Source organism: Myodes glareolus, chromosome 23, assembly GCF_982192425.1.
Source record: "Myodes glareolus chromosome 23, mMyoGla1.1, whole genome shotgun sequence".
Taxonomy (NCBI): Eukaryota; Metazoa; Chordata; class Mammalia; order Rodentia; family Cricetidae; genus Myodes; species Myodes glareolus.
In genome coordinates, this window is record NC_142048.1 from 33,168,327 (window position 1) to 33,193,874 (window position 25,548).

At 39.2% G+C, this 25,548-nt stretch overlaps 1 protein-coding gene across 2 annotated transcripts in view; it reads right to left on the bottom strand.

The window, feature by feature from the left end:
- Window positions 1-4,104: 4,104 nt before the first annotated feature.
- Zdhhc2 (zDHHC palmitoyltransferase 2) overlaps window positions 4,105-25,548 on the bottom strand; it is a 57,190-nt gene continuing 35,746 nt past the window's right edge. For both annotated transcript variants that reach the window (XM_087900742.1, XM_087900743.1), the window contains 7 exons: window positions 22,303-22,423; window positions 20,076-20,208; window positions 17,543-17,669; window positions 17,260-17,352; window positions 11,831-11,943; window positions 9,420-9,493; window positions 4,105-5,977 (listed from right to left, as the gene is read on the bottom strand). In XM_087900742.1, coding sequence (XP_087756868.1) covers window positions 9,453-9,493; window positions 11,831-11,943; window positions 17,260-17,352; window positions 17,543-17,669; window positions 20,076-20,208; window positions 22,303-22,423 — 628 coding nt within the window. In that variant the 3' untranslated portion in view covers window positions 4,105-5,977; window positions 9,420-9,452. The remainder of the gene's footprint in view (window positions 5,978-9,419; window positions 9,494-11,830; window positions 11,944-17,259; window positions 17,353-17,542; window positions 17,670-20,075; window positions 20,209-22,302; window positions 22,424-25,548) is intronic.

Genomic DNA, 25,548 nt, shown 5'->3' on the forward strand with positions numbered 1-25,548 from the left:
CACATGCATGTGGGTACAACTGAGATCAGGAGAATGTGTCAGACCCTTTGGTGCTCCAGTTACAAGCACTAAATCCCCACCATGGGTGTTGGGATCCAGTTTCTGGTCCTCATGATTGAGTAGCACATGATTTTAGCTGCTGAGTCATCTATTAAACCCCTTTTAAAAAATCTTCTTGCACTGGGTGTGGCAGCACATGCCTTTAATCTCAACATTTGGGAGGCAGAGGCAGGTGAATCTCTTGAGTACAAGGCCAGCCTGGTCTACAGAGTGAGTTCCAGTCAGGACATTCAGGACTGTTACACAGAAAAACCCTGTCTCCAAAAGCCAAAAAAAAAAAAAAAAAAGGAAGGAAAGAAAGAAAGAAAGAAAGAAAGAGAAAAAAATTTTATGTAAGCTCAAGAGAAATATTTTTGATTTCATCTTTTAGCTCACAAACCCTCTAATATTATCTAGTCTTTTACAAAAAAAAAAGTGTGCCCCGCTAGAGAAAACTCTGAGGTTCCAAAATGTACTGTTGTCTATTTTATCTGCAGAACCAAATGCAATCTTCCTTTGAAGTCATCAGCCTGAAGTGAAATCAAATTATAAATAGAAACAATAGACACCTCACTTTCATTGGATGAATATATTGGAGTTTAGAATTTATTAAGTTGGAAAAGAGCGGATTTTTTTTCTGAATGGAGGTACTTCGTGTTATGCCTTTTATATGTTTATAATTTATATGAGAGTGACATTTGCATATGACAGACTGTAGCAAATCAAGTCCTGCAGAATTTGCATCATTTCAGGCTTTTGATTTCTTTTAAGAGTTAGAAATTAGCTTAGGCGATAATGAGAGGACTTTCATATGCATTCACTCTGAGCTTCCATTTGTCCTGATTTGTGTTTAATAACCATCTATGGTGTTAGTTGTTTGATTATATGTAACATATATCATAAAGGTAAACAATAAGTTGTCCTCCATTAAATGGTAGGCATACATCTTTTTTCTCCATAGTTGTACTTTGCAGCAGAAAGGACCATGTGCCTTTCTCTGTAATTACTGCTTATTCACTTTGTAAAGATCCCCAGTCAGTGGGCAGGAATTTGGAGACTATAATCTCAGGCTGTGTTGCATCAGGAGGGGAAAGGCATACCTTCTGGGTCCTTCTCTCTTTTCCAGTATCACACCAAGAAATGGGACTTCCCTCCATTTCAGCTTGGCTGTCATCATTTGGCTTCCGATTTAAGAACTTCCCGTGGAAGAACCCAGTGACACAGTATTTTATATCACAATTGATCACAGTCTAAGTGTTTTTTTTTAAGAAAATATTTATTTATTATGTATACAATAGTCTGTCTCCATGTATGTCTGCAGACCAGAAGAGGGCACCAGGCCTCATTACAGATGGTTGTGAGCCACCATGTGGTTGCTGGGAATTGAACTCAGGACCTTTGGAAGAGTAGGCAATGCTCTTAACCACTAAGCCATCTCTTTTAAGTGTTTTTGATGGGGATCACTTTCATTAGCTGAACTTGTGTTGTTATTGTTGCTTCCAAAACAAGAAATTAACATTGCTAGCTATCATCAGCTCTGGTATTGCTGGCATACTTACATATAAAAACAGTAAACGTTCGTGTGCTCCGTGCATGAGCCTTAGTTGATTGTTATGCTTCCTGATAAGGCAATACAAACCATGTTTATTTCATATGTCATAAAATAGTATGATCCCTTCATTGATATGAGAAGCTCATTTATGGAGTGCAAGCCAGAGCTTAAAATTGCTTAATAAGTGTCCTTTTTGGTTTGACTGGTACCGGTAGAAGTAAGCCACATCAGAAGATCATATGAGCAGACAGACTTTCTCACAGCTGCAACATAGAAATGTTAATGCCAGCCGTGGAACACGAGCATCAAGGGTCTGAGCAACTCTCACCTGTTCTGCTTTTACTTTGACCCTTTTGCAAAGAGAATGCCTATGTTGGAAGTACCTAAGGTACCACATATGAACTCCCTGCTAGTATCAAGACAATTAGAGAGTCTTAGAAATTGAGCGATTATGGTGTAGGCTCTGAGATTTTCAAGCATCCTCTACACACATTTCAAAGAGACGCCTGTAGTGATATTTTGCTTGTGTGGTAACAAATAAAGCTTGCCTGAAGATCAGAGTGCAGAGCTAAGCCACTAGTTAACATAGAGGCCAGGCAGTGGTGGCACACACTTGATTCAGTCTGATAGGCTGTGTGAGGTTTTGTAGAGACAGCAGCACTCTGAGGAGTCGTAGACACTGGATTGCCCCCTTTGGTCTGAGCGTTGGTATAGGTAAGAACTCTCTGTGGCTGGCTCCTCTGCTTCTCTGATCTTTCACCTTTAACCCCTATATCTGACTCTGGGTTTTCATTAGTAAGACCAATTAGAATTCATACTATAGACTTCTAATCCAGAACCTCCCGATACACTGACATTGTGCTGAGAAGTGCTTCCTGATTGTATCTGTATCCACAGGGATGACATTGAAATACCTGAGTTCATCCTTTCAGTGATACCCAGGGTTTGCAAGCCAGGACACTACTATAAAATAACACATCCGCCACTGGAAAGAAAGGGCCCATGATTTGACCTACTATAAAAGTTTCCAGTGTTCTAAAACAAAGTAAGTTTGCTTTTGCTGAGAAGTCTTAAAGGGAATCTGGTGGGGAACACATTACTCCATTTTAAAATAAGAATTATCTAATGTTGGCATTCATTTGGTCCTCTCCTGATGTTAGATGAACTTTTCCTAGGATAAGGTTCAAACCCTTCTAGTGGTATCTTTGGTTCCCACTCTAATACTTAAGGAATCAGCTAAAATATGTGGAGAAGGAAGGCAGATTGCTAAAATGTCAGATCGAGGCAACTGGTTCTGTTTAGGAAGAACAAGATTCCACAAGAGGATCTTATGTACAGAAGCATTACCTGGGGGAGGGCGGGGGTGGTAGAATCGCTGTCCAGTCCCATCGCTTTGTACAAAATGTTGGCACATCAGTGTACAATCTGAGTGGGAAGAAGTCGCAGTTGCACCAGGAAAACTGTCAGGGTTTACAACGTAAGCTGCCTTACTGATCTGTGTGTACGCTTATGTATACTCGTGGAGGCGTCAAAACCATTAGTTTCATCAGTAAATATTTATACATGCCTACAGAAGCACCCACTTGTGTTTAGAAGTGGGAAAAATCACTAGTTCATAACATTATGGCACAACATTTTCTTCATATTTTCCTAAAACATAAATCACACGATAGGCTACTTTTATAAGTTTGGTTAATAGGCTACTTTTATAAACTTGGTTAATATGTTCTTTGCACCTGATTTCCTTGGAGAGGGCAGTTTGTTGTTAAACCTTTGCTGTATTTCTCAATAGATACGTACGGGTTATAATGTGCTTGAGTTTTATAGTCTTTTTTCCATTTGTTCCCAGAATTACCTAACTATGAACAAGTAGTTCTCCATCGTCTTATCTCCTCCAGAGACTCATGTTATAGCTAAATTGTTGACATGAATTCAGCCAGTAGTAGCTTTGGGAGACTGTTATAAAAAGCCTGTGTTGGATGGTCCTGACAGTGCCGAGGCAGTTTCATCTAGACAGCCAAGGAAGACGAACAGATACTTCATTCCTTAGAGGCTCTCAGAGCAAAGCCCATGAACTTGGGAAGACTTTGTTGTTGTATTCAGATGCAAGTGTTATCTCTGAACAAACCAGTCCTTCTCTATATAGAGTTCAGGTAAACAAAACATTTGCTCAATATTTTTAAGAGAACAATTTCCTAAATTTTGGAAAGATTTCCTAAAACATGGAAAGAGTTCTTTCAACAAGTAAACTGGAAATTATCAGTTTAGCTGTGGTCAGGATCGCTGGCGCATGTGTCTGCACCAATGTAATTTAAGCCATTACATCTTTTAAACAGAACTGCTTAAGATGTTGCACAGAATATAGATAGGTGTGTTTATTTGAGCTTGCCCACTCAAGCAAGATGGCAGTGTACTTCTCATGAGATATGCAGGCAATCAAGTCATTCATCTCGAGAGTAAGAACAAAATGACCAACCAACTTCCGAGGTCAAATGACTAGGTGGAAACAGAAGTAACCATTACAACATAATGAAAAAAATTTATTTTTCAAATTATTTTCCAATTTGGCTCTAAGGTATACGGACTCAGGTATTTAAATAAGCACAGAAACGACCTACAGAGAGGAGACATAACAGTATTCTAGCAGGGTAAAATGTAAACCCACACCCATCCCCACCAGCTTCCGGTTTGACGGAAGGAAATGCCTAACAGAATCCTGTCGTGGGAAATGGAGAAGGGGGCACTGTGCTATGAGGAAAACCTGCTGCATAGTTCTACTACGCCACATGCTGCTGCCCAAAAGACTGCTTACAGGAGCTCTGTGCTCCAGTCTGGCACTTCAGGTAATGACAAATGACCAAAACATGCTTGAAGACAGTGGGGAAAGCGTATCTTATGCTCTGAGACTTTCAGAGTGGATTGTCAGATTCAACTCTCCAGCTTGAACTATGTGAATGCAGCCATCACCCTCCTTCATGGAAGGGCGGCACCCACGTGAAGCACGGAATGGACGGAACGGGGTGACGTCCGTTCTTCCGTAAGCTCATTCAACATAGAACTCTAGGAGGAGGAATTGCAAGGATCTCTCATTTTACTATTACCTCCTTGGCTTTTGTTTATAGTGAATTCTGGCTTACGCCAATTACTTAGTTTTTTAAAAAGCTAATCTACTTGAAATCCTCAAAATTAGTACCAAAGAAACCACACAGTTCACTATTCTAATGACTAATTTATAAAACTTCCAAGATTTTTATTTAATGAGACTTTTTTTCTCTGTGTAAATAGTGCATACAAGGCACAAAGCGTCTGAGTTTATTTACTGAGGCCAAATATTTTGGCGTCATTAAACACAGTTTAGTTTACCTTAAGCTACATTTCCAAAAAGCACACTGTTTAGTTTATGGTAAACTAAACTTCCAAAAGTATATGATTTTTAAATGATTTGCATAATTTAATTCTGATAGTTATTTGAGGAAAAATATATCCCAATGATCACAGTTTTGATGAAAAGACGCAGAGATGATAGAGATGCATTAGATGAATAATCTGCTGATCCATCAGAAATGCTTAGAACTCAGTAAAGTCACCATAAAATAGGGCAAGCAGTTAAAAAAAAACAAGTTTTATAACATCGAGACCAATAATAGTGTTACTAAGCGATCTTCATAATAATTAGCCGAAATTCCCTCTGACTTCAAATTAAAAGACATGAAAATAAATTTCTGATATAAGTTCTTTGTCAAAACACTGTATTAGCTGTGACAAAAGGTTTTATCCAATTGCTTTGAACAGTGAACCCAAGCTTCATTGTTCATACCAATTTTCCAATGGGAGACAAAGTCTAGAATTAGAGTTGAACCTTCCACAAATGGATGGAAACCTTCACTCGTGGGTTACTTGACCTTCGTGATGAATTCATATTCACTGCAGTTGCCGCGTCTGAGGCCAGATTCACATCAGAGGGAAACTCCTTACCACTTCTGAATACAACTTAGCATTATACCGTGACTTGAAAAATTTAAAATTTGAAGAGTAATCTACATTTTCTGAAAGAGAGTATTGAATGACTAATGGGATTATGTGTTAAATTGTACAACCCTGAATGAAAACTGGTCCTTTAACTTTTTCTTAGTTTTCAGCAGAAAGTAGTTTCTTTTTAGTTGCTTTTAAAGAAATTTTTTTAGTTATAGCTGTTTATATTGGACTAAACTGTGTTCTGCTCTAAGTGTCAGTTTGGTAATGACTCCTCAAAATTCTTCATACCGCTGGGTTGGATTCACATCACTGATGAAGAAAATTGCATATTTAGCCAAAGGGATATAGGGATAATTGGTCAACAGTGCCTTTCTGTGGGAAGCCTGTTCCATCCTTCCACAGCCTTGGTACCTTAAAAGCAAACAAAAACCATGAAATGTTAAACATACCTATAAACTTAACCACTATTTATCACACAGCCCCTATTCAACACTGTTTCCTATGCTGCAAGGCTTGGTAGATCTTGAATACAGATCCCCAAGTCTAACGTAACCCATGAGAGATGCTCTTACTAAATGGACCGTCAATGAAGATTCTGATTGGGTAGGTCTAGGATAACGAGCAAGGGTCTGCATGACTATCTCGGCCCAGGAGATGCTCATTTTTCTACTTTAAATCCACAATTTGAGTGGCGATGCTTGCTGTCCTTCATCTGTTTGTTCATCCCCCCGAGACCAGTCAGAGATTAGGAATGGCTAAAGTGTTAAAGGAAATTTAAGAAAACTTAGACGCACGATATCACAGTGCTTTTCTAGGTTCTGTTGTACTGTAGGAAGGTTGGGTGCACTAAAGTTAATCTTTTTAGAATCATGATGCATTTCAGGAAAAATATAGCTACCTTTAAATTATGTTGCACTGAGAGAAGCTGTAAAAAGGTCACAGGCTAGGCATGGGACTTAACACAATGGTATGGTCTGGTCTGGTCTGGTATGGTATGGTATGATGGTATGGTATGGTATCATATGGTATAGTAGTATGGTATGGTATATTGGTATGGTGGTATGGTATGGTATGGTGGTATAGTATGGTAGTATGATGATATGGTATGGTATCATATGGTATAGTAGTATGGTATGGTATGGTATGGTATCATATGGCATGGTGGTATGGTATGGTATGGTATGGTATGGTATGGTATGGTATGGTATGGTATCATATGGCATGGTGGTATGGTATGGTATGGTATGGTATGGTATGGTATGGGGCTTATTTAGAACGCACAAGCCCTGGATTCTATCTTCAGCATCTCACCCCCAAAGCCACAGAACATTTACTAATGTAGTTCAGAAGGACAAGAACGGAAAATACCATTCGGTAATCTGAATTATATTCAGCAACATTAGACATGGTCCCATAAAAATTTGTTAATTTTATGTGCATTACTGTTTGGCCTGCATTTGTGTGTCTATGTGAGGATGTCAGATCCCCGGAGCTGGAGTTACATTACAGACAGTTGTGAGCTGCCATGTGGGTGCTGGGATTGAAGGCAGGTCTTCAGGAAGAACAATCAGTGCTCTAAGTTGCCGAGCCATCTCTCTAGGACCTCTAGACAGAGTTTCATAAAAGTGCATATTAAGTGGTTTGCAAATGTGAGACACAAGTGCAAGAAAAAAATTATTTTTTTTAAAGTGTGATATTCAGCATGGTGATGCACACTTTTAATCCTACCACAGGGGAGGCAGTGGCAGGCAGATCTCTGTAAGTTTCAGGCCATCCTAGTCCATACAGTGAGTTCCAAGCCAGCCAGATGGGACCTGGCTCAAAACAAACAGTATAGTCTCTCCTACTATATTAGAAGAAATTTAATTTAAAATTATTTTTTTCTGGTGATGGTTATGTCACTTAAATGAGAAGTATTCAGGAAAATCACTTGGTATTTTTTTATTGGGTGTAGTTTATTTAGTGCCATTTGGTTATGAATACCAATTACACATGTCCAAATGTACTAAAATCAAGCTTCTGTGGGTTAATTTCCATATTTTTCAATCTCAAGTATTTATTGAAAGCCTATGATTGCTGTCAGTGTAAAAGGTGCCAGGGTTGGTTATCAACAAATGCAAAGCTGGTCAGTATCAGAACGTTAGACTGCCAAGGAGAGCTAGACACAGTATTGCTAAATAAAATAAGTGAACTATTAATACTAATAATAACCTCATTGATAATGGTAATGATAACTTATGATCTGAAATACTGAAAGCAAATCCTGTGAATTTTCCGTCTTACACAACTTCTATAAAATATTTTATTTGCAGTATTAACATGTAGTTCATAGTTTTGCGCTCATAGGTCCTTTCTCAGGATCTCTTCCAGAAATTGTCTACTTGGTATTTAACTAAATTCAGCATATTCCATTTTTACCTTCCTAACCCTAACTGCGGTCACTCTGACCTACTGTACCATCATGTATTCAGAGGTGACACATGGCTTCCCAATAGTAAACATTACTCAACTAACAATTTATAATATAATTTATATTTTATCCTTCCTCCCTCCCTCCCTCCCTCCCTCCCTCCCTCCCTCCCTCCCTCCCTCCCTCCCTCCCTCTCTTCCTCCCTCATGAATTTGGGGATCTAATGAACATGCCTCTGTACCCTACTGTGTTTCGTTCTTAATTACATTGTTATTCATCAAAACCAAACAAAGCAAATTTAAAAATTCAATATGCATGATAATATAAATGATTTATTTGAGATAGCAGTTTCTTATCTCCCTTACAATTGGGGATTTTAGATTGGAGATTTTAAAATAGAAAGTTATGTTTATAACCATTAATGTTGAACTTGGTTATATTGTGCTTATTTTTATTTACTTGCTTTTTTTCCCTTCCAAAATAGTATTTTTATTGATTATTTGAGAATTTCTTAAAATGCACCCTGACCATGATTCATGCTTCCACTGGCTGTTAGGGGCAAGGAAGCTTCTTCTGTAGTGGTACCGATGACTGCAGACTCATAATTGAGAATGAGAGACCTCAAGGTGTCAGTTTACTTGCTTTTCAGACAGGCTCTTTCCATGCAGCCTTGGTTGGCCTGGAATTCCTTACGTAGACCAAGCTGTCCTCGCCCTTGCAGTAGCCCCCCCCGCCCCGCTTTTGTTTGTTGAGAGCTGGCATTACAGGCCTGAATACCATCTGTGGTATATACTGCATTTATTTTAATATTGCATGTATAGTTGACTTGTTTATCAGAGGCATTCTTTCTTATACCTTTGTGATAACTACAGGCTTAACAATAGAATAGCTTTTAAGATGACTGATTTGGAAACACAGGTTTTTTTGTGTTAATTATAATATAAAAAAATGATCGGGAACAGCTCCTCAAGATGATCTATAATGAAGTCCTACTGTGAGTGACCCAAAATGGGGATACAGAGGTTGTGCTGATAAGATTTAATCATCTAATACTTAGACTAAGTTAAGAGTCTGCTGATAGATGGATGATCAAAGATATGGTGACAATAATCCTAAACCAGAGGAAAATTTAATTCTATGATCCTATAAAATAATGTTCATCTTAGGATCCATCCCCATGACTTAATGTATTACTGTAATTATTACTATAATAGAAGCTTTTCCATCAAGTGATTTCCACAGCCTGTCAAGTTAACCTGTATGCGGGCTAATCCTGAAGCCAGGACCATTTCCACGTCCATCATGATTTGTGCGATTCTATAGGTCAAGTAAGATTGCTTCCGAGTCATTCAAAATAAATATTGTTCATGGAAACTGTGAACTGTTTGGAACTGGAAACCTGTTAAAAATATAAAACGTAACAATAAAGGCAAAACATCTTACTTCATAAAAGTGATTTCATGTTCGGTTGTAGAGTTAAGTTTCATTCTCCATAGTTAGTGCAGGGTTGCTCATACCTTAAAGAACATAAATGAAGACTTTTGACTAATTTGAACAAATGGCAAAACACCTCTATTTACCTATAAGCCACCCTCTAAAATACTAACAGAAGAGTCTTGTATACTGTATTGATATTTGGTTCACAGAAACACATAGAAATTCACTCACCACACGACACTAGTTAAATCACTCCAGTATCAAACACACACACACACACACACACACACACACACACACACACACACACAAAGAGAGAAAGAGACACAGAGAGAGAGACAGAGACAGAGGGGGGAGGGAGAGAGAGGGACAGAGAGGAAAGAGAGACACACACACACACAGACACACACACACACACAAAAAGAAAGAGAGAGAGAGAGAGAGAGAGAGAGAGAAGAAGAGAGGGGGGAGAGAGAGAGAGGGTCAGAGAGGGGAGAGAGAGACACACACACACAAAAGAGAGAGAGAGAGAGAGAGAGAGAGAGAGAGAGAGAAGGAGAGAGAGACATAGAGAGAGGGGGGGGAAGGGAGAGAGAGGGACAGAGAGGGGAGACACACACACACACACACAGAAAGAGAGAGAGAGAGAGAGGGAGAGAGAGAGAGAGAGAGCGCAGGCACACAGGGGTAGTGAAGGGAGACAGGACTTTGGAGGAAGCAGGGGTTCACAGTAAGGAAAGATGTGCTATAGCAGGCACCCGCATCCACCTGGTTTCCTGACTCCCTCCCTCTCCTCCAAGAGAGGGAGTCCTTTTGCCATCCCATCCTTCTCATGTTTAAACTTTAGCTTCTCAATTTAGCAACCAAAGAAACATAAAAATCAATTTAACTGCCAAATAATTAATTGCATATTAAAAAGGAAGAAATCAGCAGTGTGTTAGTGTGTACTGTAATATGAAATATAAACCCTTCTGGAAGAAAGATTAGTGAGCCTCCCTGACAACTGCCCCTCCATCACTGCTTTGTTTCTATGGAAACTAGTGTTCAGAAGCCAAATCAGTACCATCAACTATTGTCTAGGTAGAGTCTCATCCTTACCATAGCCTGAGAAGTGAAATACTCTGTCTAGAAGTCAGAGAGACCAAATTATAATACTTAAATCATGAGGCAAATGTATTTTTGAAAAAAAAACCCACTAAGTTTTACTAATGAAACCTTGCATATTAAGAGAATATGGCTGATTAGATGCTAATAATAAATAGAACTTTTACTCAAGGACATCTAGTTTTGTTCGGACTATCACTAAATACCAAAGAGATTCTAAATAAATCACTAAATAAATACTTTAAAGTACAACGAACCTGCATGTGAATTATGAAAATGAAAGGGTTGTAAGGTAAAAATAAGTAAAGGTCTACATGAGGTTGACTAAAATTGATCTGGAGATCTTCTGTACTCATTTGTTGGGACACCAAACATGTGTGCAGACATGTACACACACACACACACACACACACACACACCCCACTGCATTACGACCACACTATTGCATTTAACCCTTACAAGCACCAGCACTATGAATATAAAGAAACAAAATCTAAATGCCATTAGGAGACCTAAAAATCACATGAAAGTGAGATTTGTAATCAGGTTTGAGTTCAAAATGTTGCTTATTCTTTGAAATAAAAAGAAAGCCAACATTTCTCTGAATGTGGCCGGATTCTCTGAATGTGGCTGGCATGGGGACTTTCTGAGAAGCCATTGACAATGACACTGGGACTTGTTTCCTCTGCATATACTGGATTTTTGGGATCCAGTCTGTTTGGATGCTCACCTTCCTGGACCTGGAGGGAAGGGAGAGGAACTTGAACTTTCCACAGGGCAGGAAACCCTGACTGCTCTGGGGTATGGAGAGGGAGGAGGAGAGGGAGTGGGGGGAGTGGGAGGGTGTTGGGAGGAGGGGCAGAAATGGAAACTTTTATAAATTAATAAACTTTTATAAATAAAAAAAAGAAAGCCAACAGCAATGAGATAAATTGGGAGATGTGAAAAAAAATGAGAGCAGCTGAAGTTACAGTAATTATGTAATCACTTTAATACTCTGAAGCTAGATGGAATCTTTAAAGTAAAAGACATGATTGTAGAATTTAAGATCCTTTCCTGGAGATATTGTTCAAATTTCTGAATTGGTTATATTATCTCATTTTCTATGCTTTATATTGTGAGTCACTTGCCATCCTTACAATATGCCGCATAAAGATTTGGTGGCAAACAGGGAAATTCTTTGACAATAACCCAATGTGTATGGTGGGAGTCTGACTCAAAAATAAAATATAAATCTCCGTGCAATGGATTTTCCCACCTCTTCTACCCGTTGAGAACAGAGATTATCAAAACCGAAACAAATGCATCCTCACCGGCTTTGCCTTTTCCAGGGTTCGAGCTGCTCTCCGTCCAGGTCTGAGACTCCGTCAGGAGGTGGCTCTGGGACTCTCTCAATGGCTTTGCAGGAAACTGATGGTTTTCAGGACTGACAAGAAGTAATCACAATCACAAATTAACTCTTCATAACATTGTTAGATATTTCCCAAAATGAAATGCAGCCCTCTTGCAATATAGGCTGTTTGCAGAGGGGGGGGGGGGGGGATGCAAGACAGACTGAGTAAATCTGGTTCTCCGTGAGAGAATCATTCTGTTTACCCTTCTTACATCCCCGATTATGCAGTCCCCAACTCTGGGAAATTTCCACTTTGAATACAGAAAATGTTCTCAGAGTCAAACTTTAGCATGTAAGGGAATTTTGTTAGTATGTAATAGCAGTTATTGGATGACCATTTATTGTTTTATTTATGCCAAATTATACCAGTTTCTCACTATGACAATCAAATGAAATTTACTTTCTTTTTTCTTTGGTTTTTCAAGAAAGGGTTTCTCTGTGTAGCTCTGGCTGCCCTGTCAAGACCAGGGTGGCCTCGAACTCAGAGATCCATCTTCCTCTGACTCCCGAGTGCTGGGATTAAAGGCGTGCATCCCACCTGACTGAAATTTGCTTGTAAAGTAAGATTAAAGGCCATGGATATGACTTAGTGGGTAAAACATGAGGACCAGAGTTCAGATCTACTGACTATGTAAATGCTGGGTGAATGTGGCAGCTGAAAAGGGGGCTCCTTGGAGCAAACAAGCTAGCTAGGCTAGCCAAAATGGTGAGCTATGGAATCAACTGAGATAGATCCTTGTACTGATGAATAAGATGGCAAGGGATCAAGGAAGACTCTAGATGTCACTAGGGCCTCCACATGCTTTTGCACATACTACTGCATACATACTCATGAATATGTACACCCACATATGTGTATCCACATACATGTGGACATGCATATACATACATATGCAAGGCCACCACACAGGTCTACACATAACACTAAGTACCAAGTTAAGGAAATATGTATTGACTTTATTAAGTGATATGTGTGCGTGGAGGAAATATAAAGCACACGGTAAGAAGAAAAGTTAAAGAAAAAAATTGGCTTTGTGTTTGGCAAGTGACTTAAGTCGGCTTGAGCAAGGAACTTCTGTCCTTTTGTCTGATAAGCAAAACTGAGTCATATTTTGTAGGAACTTTCCAAACATATGATATTATCAGGTCTCAGAAACCTGGTATACAATTTAGGAACTAATAGAAGCTTGAAAAAAGAACTTTGTTTAAAAAATTAGTTAGACCTGCTATGGATTAACATATTTGATGGCACATAAAATACTACTTAACTTGGGGACGTGTGTTAGCACAGAAACTCCCTCAAATAATAGTAACATTGTTTTTCAAAAGAACCTCTTAAAATCTTTCCAAGAACAATTTCCCACATTTCAGCTGATTATAATGATTATGTTTTAAGGCTACAAGGATAAGCTTTTGCAACGTGATAACTGCCTCACAACTAAAATTTCTGAGTATTTTAATTTCCTTTTTGTGGCTTTAACACAAATAAATTAATAAATCAAATTTATTAAAAAGAAGCAAATCTTTAAAAAAAAGCATGGCCATTCAGGTTATATAATAATATAACAATATATATCACATATACAGCTATATATACAACAATATATACACACCTGTATATATGGCTTAAATTATATACACAGTATATATAATGTATACAGTATATACAACATGTAATATGTTATATATTATTATAGTAATAATAAATATTGTTACAAGAGTAGATCTTTGTCATTTGTTATAATCATATTAGCAGTAATGAAATCTCAACCAGCAGTTAATTAGTATGCTACGTCTTATTGTACTGGCTGGTTTTGACCATCATCTTAACACAAATTAGAGTCATTAAGAGGAAGGATCCTCATTCGAGGAAATACCTCCTAGAGATCCAGCTGTAAGTCATTTTTTCATTTAGTGATCAATGGGAGAGGACCTAGCCCATTAGGTAGTGCCATCTTTAGGCTGCTGGTCCTGGGTCCTATAAGAGGGTGGGGTGATGCTAGGGGAAGCAAGCCAGTGAAAGCTCCTTCAAGGCCTCTGCATTAGCGCCTGCCTCCAGGATCCTGCCCTGTTTAAGTTCCTGTCCTGATTTTTTTTTTTCAGTAATTAACAGGAATATGGAAGTTTAAGCCAAATAAACCCTTTCCTCCCCAACTTGCTCTTTGGTCATGGTATTTTGTCACAGCAAAGAAGCCCTAACTTAGTTAGAAGCCCTAAAACTAAGATAATTATATATCCCTTACATCAAAGAATGAAGACTTTGTATTCATGGAAACTTTATCATTAAATACGGAAGAATAATATACACATAATCAGGAGATAATAAACTCAGTGACTTTCTGCGCTCCCCTTTGCGATGAAATTGTGTTGTCCAAATGTGACTGAACATGGCCTCTCATGTACAGGTCAGGGGTAACAGACACCTATAATTCTAGCAATGGAGAAGTGACGCCAAGAGGATCAGGAGTTTAAGGTCACCATCGGTTATGTAGTAACACGATACCCTAACTGACGCCCTTACCTCACCCGCAGGCAATGGTTCTCAGGGCAGTAGCTCTTGAGCAAAGGGGAGTTGGCAAACCCAAAGGCACCAAATACAAAGTGTGCTCGGTAGAGTTCAGAAAGAGAAGAAGATGTGTGTGTCTGGGGATTGGTAATGATGAGGAAGTAAAGAGAGATGACATCAAAGGGCAGTCTAGTAGGCCAGGCAAGCACATCCATTAGCTGCTATATACATAACAGACCACGGGAGAACTAGACCCAATCCAAAGAGAGAAAGACGGCCTGGGAAGACCAGATAGAAACCTGTTGAAGTCATTTATGGGACAATCAATAGTGTGCTAGCTTAGGAAACAGCCATGGAGGTGGTAAGTAAGGATGTGTGTGTGTGTGTGTGTGTGTGTGTGTGTGTGTGCGCGCGCGCTGTGTGTGTGTGTTTCTTTGCGCGCGCGCGCGTGCGCTCACGTGCACATGTAACTGCAAGTAGTAAGAAAGACTTACGGATATATAGAGGAAAAATTTAAATCTATATTATTGCTGCAGTGTTAAAGAATCAAACCTAGGACCTTGCACATACACAGTAGACCTCAGTGCTACCTCTGAACTATAGCTCTGGCCTTTGATTTTGAAGCAGTCTCTTTGATTTGGGGGTCAGTCGAGTCCTGAACTTTCTTTATAGCCCAAGCTGATCTTAAATTCAAGATCCCCCCCCCTTAGTTGCTCAAATTGAACCTCAACTCTAAGTGAAAGATAAAAAATGGATGTTGAGGACACATTACTTCAAATTCACTTAGCTGAGTAAATATGTCAGAAGTCAGATTTCCCCTCCCGACCCTATAGTACCTAGAAGATAGAGAAAAAAATGTTGCTTCTAAAACCTGCTGATTCTTAAAGTAGAAAAACCACTTAACAGGGGTCAATAATATTAAAGTAATCTACTATTACATTTTGCAAAACTTTAAAAACATATTCTCAATAATTTATTAGAACTCAGTTATTTTACATTGACGTATAGGAAAAAGCCATTAACGTTTAACCCTATATAATTTTCAAGCCAAAACCACTTAAAATTTGACCCAGGAAATGACTGATGTCTCACTGAGATGTAGAAGAACAACCTTCTCACAAATGGGTAAAGTTTGGCCTGCACACAGCTCACACCAAAGACGGAGAGACAAATACATCTTAAAACCTTAATGTGATTTTGGAAGGTTTGCCAGAGTCACAGCCTTGAAAATAATTCTGGAAACACTCCAGAAATCATAGGAAAAAGTCCTGTAATCAAGAAATATTCACAGGTTAAGTGACTGTTTGCTTCTGAAGTTATAGCAATGAAGAAAACCTCTAAAATTTTTAAATAATATCATGCTTATTCTTTTGTTACTGACTTTCATTTAAAATTAGAGCATGTTGGAACTCAAATAAATATATAAAAAGTAATTCTTCAATACTGGGAAATTTATATAGGGAGTTGGAGAGATGGCTCAGAACTCAGAAACACTTTCAGCTTTTGCAGTGGACCCGAGTTCAGTTCCCAGCATGCACAAGGTGGCTCACAACTGTCTGTGACTCCAATTCCAGGGGATCTGACTTCCTTTGGGGACTTGGAGGTACCAGGCAGCATGTGGTGCACACACACACACATGCCGACAGAACACCGTGCACACAAATGAAAGAAATAAATCTCTTAAAATTTTCACAGTAAAGCATATGCATCCGTCTTCCAAAAAAGAAAAATTTGGTTTTGTTTCTTAAAAAAAATAAGAAAATTCTCATATAGCAACTTTAATGGTTTTGTACTTTTCCCTTTATCCAATTAGTGGAAAGCCAGAATTAAACTTCTGTCTTTATGTTCCAATCCTCAGATCCTAGATAGACTAGAATTCAAACAGATTTAAAGCTACAGCAAAGGTCTGCTTACAGTGTATTTTCAAATCCCTTTCCATTTCTTTTGGGAAAACACATAACACACACACACACACACACACACACACACACATTACACACACAGATACACAAGCACGCACACACACACATGCACAGGCACACTGACTGGGGCAAGGCTTCGAGACCTTTCAGAGCCAGAAGGATACAGTGTACATAGTTGTATCCTTCTGTATCAAGTAGATGCCCGGAGGTCCTTTTGATCTCCAAAGGCCCAATTGAAGGAATTTTCTTTAACCTTTATAAACATTACCGCGGAGGAGAGACACCAAGATTGGATACAGGAATCCTACCTTGACATCTAGTTGGAGCAGAGGGGAACTACTTTTGACTTACAGTATTTTTAAATCCTACCTTTCAAAAATCATAATATATTTTGGGTTGGAGAACTGGCTCAGCCATTAAACGCTAGGCTCACAGTCAAAAATGAAAATATATTTCATTCAAATAAAATGTTTAGAGAATACATACCTGTTTTCTTTTTTTTAAAGAGTCTTATTTATTTTGTATTTTATGTACATGGGTGTTATGTCTGCATGTATACCTGCACACAAACAGAGGGCATTGGATCTAGAATTGGGATGACAGTTATAGATGACATGAGTCTCTGTGTGGCTGCTGGGAATTGACAGAACCTCTAGAATAGCAGTCAGTGCTCTTAATTGCCGAGCTCCCTCTCTAGCCCGCCTGTTTCCTTACTCCAACCCTTATAAACAGAATTGCATGAATGCAATTGAAACTATGTGTCCTCGCTCCTTTCCCACTGTCTCCCTCTATCCCAGCAGGTGGAGGTCATTTTTTTTTCCTACATCTCTGACATCTTCTCCTCCAAGAAGCACATAACCAAAGAACACAACAAAAAAAACATCACTTGCAAATGAATCAGAAAAAAAAATGTAGCATTACTTTTTTGCTGTCGAATTTAGTCCTGCGGGAGTGGACGGTTGTTCGGGATCCTGGTTAACAAGGCAAGTTGGAAAAGAACAGCCATCACCTTGACTGTAATTAAAAAACAAGGAGAAAACAGTAAGAAGACATGGGTCAGTGAACTATTGGCTTTCCACTCCCAACCGTGAATTGCTGAATGATACTCTAGAAAGCCCTGTGCAGAAAAGCAACAGGTTTAACTCAAGGTCATCATTGTTTGCTAACTTTCATTAGTTCACCTAGAAAGTTTTCAGAAAAATACCTTGAAAATATTGGTAGCAGCCAGTACTTCTTCTCATCACCAAACACTTGCAGCATGTTTTTACTGAAACCCAAGCTGAATCCATTCTTATCTGTTCCGTGTCTAAATACTGGATTTCTGAATGCCTCTAAAAGAAACAGAGAAGCAGTTACCGTGAGTACAGAAAGTATATACTAGCGACCCCTAATCCTGGAAGGAGCGACGTGACGCTAGCCTCCCGAGAGTCCTCACGGACCTAGACATAGCCCTACGTAGAGACAACCAGGTTGTCTTTTCGGTTTTAAACTATTAAGAAATGAGTAGGTCTGTTTTCATTTTTCACTATTATAAGAACACATGTGAACTAGAGAAAATTAGAAAGTTCAAAGGAGCCAATAAATTAAAATCGACACCTCCCAGATCTTTGCTTTACCTATCATTAGTGTGTGTGTAGGTGGGTGTGGTGGGAACACATGTGCCATGGTGTGCACGCGGGGGTCAGAGGACAACTTTATAGAGAGAGTGGTCCCCTTCCACCTTTATGTGGGATGTGGGGATTGAACTCAGATTGTCAGACTCTGTGGCACTCCTCCCCACCACCACTGATATACCCCACTAGCCCACCTTCTAGATCTTCTGGCCAAAGACAGAGAGAGAGAGAAAGAGAGAGAGAGAGAGAGAGAGAGAGAGAGAGAGAGAGAGAGAGAGAGAACACTAAAATTTTTATATCAGCCGGGTGGTGGTGGCACAGGCCTCTAATCCCAGCCCCTGGGAGGCAGAGGCAGCTGGATCTCTGTGAGTTCAAGGCCAACCTGGTCTACAAGAGTCAGTTCAAAGACAGGCTCCAAAGCTACAGAGAAACCTTGCCTCGAAAAAACCAAGAAAAAAAAAACTCCTCATAATTTTTCGAGTTGACCTAAAAATATACTTTGTAGCCAGCTTGTCGAAACACAACTCTAATCCCCAGTCATGTCCAGTTATGCCCCTTTTGTGGTCAAAAAGACATTAGAGTTGCCCACAGTCACACAGCAAGTGAATATGGATGTGGCGCTGTAGTGAGATCATCAGCATTCTTTACAACGCCACGGTTTCCTCTTATATAACCCCACAAAGCAAATTCTAAACTCTCCATTTTAGGATAGAAACACATTTAGAAGCATAAAGATTCTGTCCATCATTTTGGAGACAAAAATCTAACTGACAGGGTCAGATACTGAGGGAAACGGGAAGTTATGAGAGTTTTAACCTTTGTTGCTCTGGGATGTTCAGCTTTAAGACCACCCTCCCCCCAAAAAAGCAACACCATCAACAACAACAACAACAAAAACCCTTTCTTTATTAGACAAGAGCTTCCCTATGCAACCTTGCTATTTCTCAAGCAGGTTGGGGCTTTGTTTCTGGTCATTTCCCATCGTACATTTCCCAGTCCTCGCAAAACCCTTCACCTCTGGGAAATCAGTCATAACGCTACTAATTTTGGTAATAACTCTTTTACTTTTTCTTCTCATATAAGCCTCATCAAATTTGTTATATTAAAAATAAGTTATCTGTTTCATTTACTCTCCTGTAACTTCTTTCTATGAGCTCCCACATTCATTAGGTCCTTTCTGCTTGCTTTGGGCTCTCTCTTCTCTCCTTTTTCTGGCTCATCACTCTGCACAGCTATTGGCTAAAACCCTTATTCATTTTTAATATGAACATCTGCAGTTGCATCTTTCTCTCTGAGCACGGCTACATCCCTTGGGTCTTAGCTTCTCTTCCTGGTGCTGTGATAAATATTGTGATGAAAGCAACTTAAGGGAAAAAGAGCTTGTTTGGCTCCCAGCCCCTGGCTACAGACCATCAAGGCAGGAAATTGCACTGGAGGAGAGAACAATGAATGCATGCTGTTTCTCAGTCCCTTTCTCCATTGATACAGTTCAGGAGCCCAGCCAGGGAATGCTGTAGCCTGCAGTAGGTGGGTCTTCCCACCTCAATGATGGTAACCAAGATTATCCCCCCCCCATAGGCATGCTCAGAGGTCCATCTCCCTGGCGATTCTAGATCTTGTTTAACAATGAACACTATTCATCACTTCTCGTCTGTAGAGCTTTTGAACAGACTCTGTTCTGTGCCTACAATGTTCTGGATCTTTCTACAGTTAACTTTTCAGATTGTGTATGTCTTAGTGTGGTGAGACGATCCCTGACAACTCATTCAAAATGGCTTCCCTTCCACCATCTCCAGCTCATACTTCATGACTTGTTTGCATCCTTCAAAGTATTCTGATTTTATAATTACTATTATGTTTAATTTTTGCCTTTGTGTCCCTCAAGAAATTGCTTTCCTTTGCTCTCCACCTGGCATGAAAACTGTTTTCAAACCACACACAGTCAATTAATACACGCAGAGAATGGACTGGTGTCTATATGACATTACAAAACACGTGGGAAATAAGAAAGATTTTATTTGACTATTTCAAGACACGTTGATGACATTTATTCACATGGCAACTTTTAGTGAATGACAGCATGTGTATTTAAAGTTCTCTTTGCTCTAATGACTGGGTACTCACCTAACGTAGATTTATTTTTGCTGACTAGCCAACAATGATAACCAAACAGAGAAGACAAGCTGACAGAAAACATAGCCGCGGCAAAGAATAAAAACATAATATGGAACTTGGCTTGAGTATCAGGCAGACCATTCTACAAGGAAAGGCAGAAAACAAAACCTTTGTCAAAGGAATGAATGAATATTCCTCTACATTTATGAATCAGTTAGCATGTTTTTTTTAAATAATTTAGAAATGGAAAATGACAACACTCAGTTCTATACTAAAACTTAAGGAGAAAAGTAAATATCATATTCAAATGTAAATATCAAAAGTAAATATCAATTCATATTAAATTAAATGCTTACTAGAGTATGAATACATATTTAGAAAAGATTAAAGTTAGAATATTTATTTAGACTCACAAACCAAATCAAATCCTAGAAACAAACAGCAAACAAACATGACAGCATAAACTACACCAGTAGGAAACAAGATAAAAAGAAACTATAAAATGGAGTTTTACATTTACTGCCTGAACGTGTTATTAGCATACCTCATATTCACAAACGCTTAAATGATTTTAATTATAATGTCAGAAAAATGAGGGCTAGTTGGCATAATTTAGTTCCTAGTCTTTTTGATACTTTATTTTGCTATAAACAGCAGCATCAACCTAAAAGAACACAGGAGACCTGCCCGAAAATAACGCTTCAGGCTCTGTTTGTAGCATCACAGATATGATAGCATTTGTAACACCTGTCTGAAACAAATATTTCAATCACGGGTTGAAAGCAGCCAACAGGGCAAAACCTGCTTGCCCCTCACTGTTTGCACATCCAAGAAGATGGGCTGGTTGAGAGTGAAGGCCTGGGGGCCTGGCATTCAGAGAGGCACTGGAGATGCCAGAAGCTCCCATTCTGACGTGAACACAGTGTTTCACTTCCCTGCCATACTCGCCATTGATGGAAAAGACAAGACCTTAACTGGCAGCTTTTGACAGTAAAGTCTGAACAACAGGAACTTTGGTCCTTCCTGCTTAGATATATTTGAGGTTTGGAATGATAACCACCCATGAGAACGGAGGGCGTTGAGATTACAGTCTGGGAGACATTCAATGGGGATCAGTCATTAACTGGAAATGGTGGTGGTATCTTTGAATGCTAGGAGCCCACATGTGTCTTTCTTCTTCTTAACAATGAGACTAGCACACAGCGAGCATTCCGGAGCTCTTTAGCATTACATTTGCTTTCAATCTCATACAAATTACCTAGCAATTCAGAAATTCTTGCCATAATGAAAGATAGTTTGATGAAAATCAAATAAAATCCTATGAGAAAGAAATCCTGGCAAGGAGTAAAATGCTTTTTTACTATCATTTCGTGTTTGCCAGGAATGTTTCTGGATCGTGTGTACACTCCACAGTTTTGCTTTGTCTTTCTTTAGAGCATATAGTATATATAAAAAGAACTACCTAAAGATTATCAATGGAAAGCGCAATAAAAATACAGAACATTGCCCACATAACAGTTGTTAAGACACTCAACACCCAAGGAGGAAACACTTTAATTTTTAAATACTGAAAAAACAATCTGCTTATGTAGTCGGTTCGCATTCTTCACTGTAGTTATGGTTCACAAGATTGTCTTGAATAATGGATCCATGAGAACTGGATCTGGAGGAAGCACAGGGTTGATTTTCTCTTCTCATAAAGCCTTTGGCATCCACTGACCAAGTCACAACCTTATTAGATGTGGGGTTTTGCCTGAATGCCCCTTATTTGTTCTATAATTAATGCCTGGATGAAGCATGTATTTTTTTCCACAAGACACACCAGTCTCATCGAGACACAGTAGGTTTCATCAGCGTGTTTAAAGATCATTTTATACTGCAAAATCAACAAAAAGTAAAACAAAACAAAGCAAATAAATAAGAAACTGACAACAAGGCACGGAGGCAAACAGACCATGGGAGACCAGAACTTGTTTGCCGGACCCTGAGATGGAAAGGGCACAGCGATGCCTTGGTTACAAACTAAAAATATCCATGTGCACTGTGCAGATCTGGATGTGTCTAGAGACTACTGAGAAAGCTCCGAGCACATTGGCTGGGAAGCTGATGGATGCACAAACACAGAAAGCAATTCATGAGGACTGGCGGTTCACAGACTAACCCTGGGAAGTCAGGGTCTGAAATAACTCACTGTGGAACATTTATGTATAGCAAAGGCACTAAAGTCATGACTTACTGTCCAAAACCTGATAAAATACTGTAAATCTGTAGCAGCAATGAAAAGGCAGTACAGCAGAGAATACGCCAGGAAAAGGAGGAAGAATTTGTAATTTGAAAATCCAACGCAATTGTTCACCCTGCCAATAAAGCAAAAGTCTGAGTGAGTTACAGATCCAGTCTAGGGATAAATATACTTAAGCATAGCATAGTTTTTTGTTTATGTTCAATTAAAGTTCATTAGCATTTCATTCATAAGGAGCATTACACTTTCTAAAACATTTAAAAGGAACTTTTGTGCTTAAATAATCAACATATGATATTTAATATTGCTTTAATAAATTACAATTAATGTCACTGTGCCTCATATACAATGAATTGCATAAAGAACACACACCTTGGGGCTGGAGAGATGGCTCAGCAGTTAAGAGCATTGCCTGCTCTTCCAAAGGTCCTGAGTTCAATTCCCAGCAACCACATGGTGGCTCACAACCATCTGTAATGAGGCCTGGTGCCCTCTTTAGGCATGCATGTAGACAGAATATTGTATACATAATAAATAAATAAATATTTAAAAAAGAACACACATCTCAAGACAGAGACGTTGTGACAGACCCAACAAAGTCAAAGAAATTTGGAGGAACAGGTATCTCTCAATTCCATTTCTAACTGGGATTAAATAAATTAGTCTTTTAGGTTTTCCAAAACTGGATCAAGTCTCTTTGACCCTCCTCATTGCATACCATCATGGAGGCAAATAAATTATCCAAGTGTATTAAATGGAATAATTAAGAAAAGGAATGGGAGCTAGATAGAGTTTAGCAATCACTTGATAATTACAATTATATAATTATATGATTCTGGGGGTGTGAAGTAGCCTATTAGAATTTCATCTTCTTTACTGCAAAATACGTGCTCAGTAATTTCTGAATTCCAGCCCCACACTCTACGATTCCAAATATGAAAATTCATGAATCCTAAGTTCCTTTTCTAAAATCATTATAGGATGGGTTGAGGGGGGGGGGGAGAGCGGACTCACAACTACCAATATCGACGACACAAAACGTAGTACATATTATTTTGTAGTCACTTTCTCAGTTTTCCTATTTTCCACAAATCAGGGCGTGACTCTGTGATCCTCCGTGGCTAAAGCGGCAGCTACAGGTGATGGAGTTAACTGGCAGTTAAGTGGGATGACCAGCCTACTGCTTCCTCTCGGTCCTGCTCTTGTCCCCTCTTGAGCCCTTCTTTGTTTCCTTCCTTGACCTCACCCCACCCCCACTGACCTTGGTAAAGAAACAGAACACTTTACTGTTTCTTCTTTTCTTTTCTTTTCTTTTCTTTCTTTTCTTTTCTTTTCTTCCTCCCTTCCTTTCTTTCTTTATTTCTTTCTTTTTTTAAAAAAAGCTATACTGTCATGAACTATGATTCTGTACCTCAAAGAGCAGAATGTAGAGGAAACAACAGGAGATTTAGTAATCTTGAACTTAAAGGTCTTGTTCATGAGAAGTGATTCGTAAATAAGCAAAATCGCATATTACTTGTTAACGGTTATGTCTGCAGCTTCAGAGGGCCCTGTGAGGACGCGAACAGAACTCTGAGATTGTTTTTTATGGCACCGGGATGGAATAATGGCAAGAAAGAATACTGGAAACAGTCTGTACAGGGTTCCTCTAATGCGATCCCTCTTCAAAGAATGCAGGACATTGCCTTTGCTTGTTTGTGCTGTTTTCAAGAGGCAAAGTAGATAACTTGGGGTGGTAGGCTGGGAGACCCCGTGCAGGGTGTGTAAACAAGGGCCCTTGTGATCTGAGTCACAGAGACTAGCACCCCTGGCTCCTTTCTGCAGGAATGCAAAAAGGCTTTTGTGAAACGGTGAAGAACGTTTTACAGAAAGAAGATGATTTTGATCAGTTTTTTTTTTTTTTACACCTAATTTAGCTTACTGAAAGTCATGCTTAAGATTGCTGGGGTGATTTGCTGTGCAAAAACCATGAATACAGAATGTGAAATCAAAACCAAGTACTTCACCATTTGCTACATATTCATAGAAAATTCTGGAAGGTGTCTTTCAAGAGGAAGCAGAGGAAGAGTATTCATCTTGAGCAATAACAGTGTACTCTTTTCACAACTGCTCTTGCTGAGACATTGTAACCGCCTAGTGTAGACTCCCTGTGGTCAGCATCCCACTGCACCCGAGCATCCGCCAGAAAGGACAGCAATCAACTTTATGCAGAAACATCACATTTTGGGTTACGTCATTTTAGTTTGGTGCAAATCATAGCTGTGGGCTGTTTCACAAAAGCTACTTTCTGGATCTAAACTAGAAAGGGAATGCAATACATTGGGAAGAAAGTTGATTTTCAGGTCCCCAAACAAAACTGTGTGACTTAGATCAGTTTTCAACCTTGCTGAGCTTCATGACAAATGATTTCTACTTTTATCTGTCCCCGGTATAGAAAGATAACATTATTTTTTTTTTTTTTACGTATGGTCTTTAAAACACTTGGAGAATTTAACATATTAAGCTAAAATTATTTGGATTTATTTGAAGAAGATATTGGATAAGCATACCAAAGTATTATAAATATAATTAATTAAAATTTTCTACTAAAGGTCAAATCGTTCCTCCAAAAGAAAAATCCCCAAAAATAAACACTACAGAAGCTCTTACCTAGTTAAAACGACAAGGGTGAGTCTGATCTCCTAAATCCTATTAGGTAATTTAAAATGCCCAGCCAGACCTGTAAATATGAGGCACTTGGCAGCCAGTCATTCACGGACTGATAAGGCTGCTGCTCTCTGTAGGGGGCTGCAGGGAAGATGGTGGTGGGAACAGAGGTAGAGCCTGGGAAATGCCCGGGCAGGAAACAGTTAAACTTCTGAGATCAAAGAAGTTATGCTGTGGGAGCTTAACTTGGTTAAATACTGCAGTCTTCCAGCTAGTCTGTTTAGCCTGTCAAAGTTCGAAAGACCATTAAAACTTATCAGTAGGTTTCTTATTCTGCTGGTTTAGGAAGACTGCCCTGAGCAGATGCCATAATTCTCTATGTTTGTATCAGTGGAGGGCAAGAGCTGTGGGATTCGCTGACCAGGAACAAATCGGATTCTCCCCCGCCACCACCATCGCCACCTTCATGCTTTTGTGCCACGCTCTTTCATTAAGATGGAAAAATTAGCATCAACTCTCTGTCCTGACGATTTTATCACTGCTAATCATGCTTAGGTTGCACAGGAATCTAGAGAGATTCGGAGTGAGATGGCG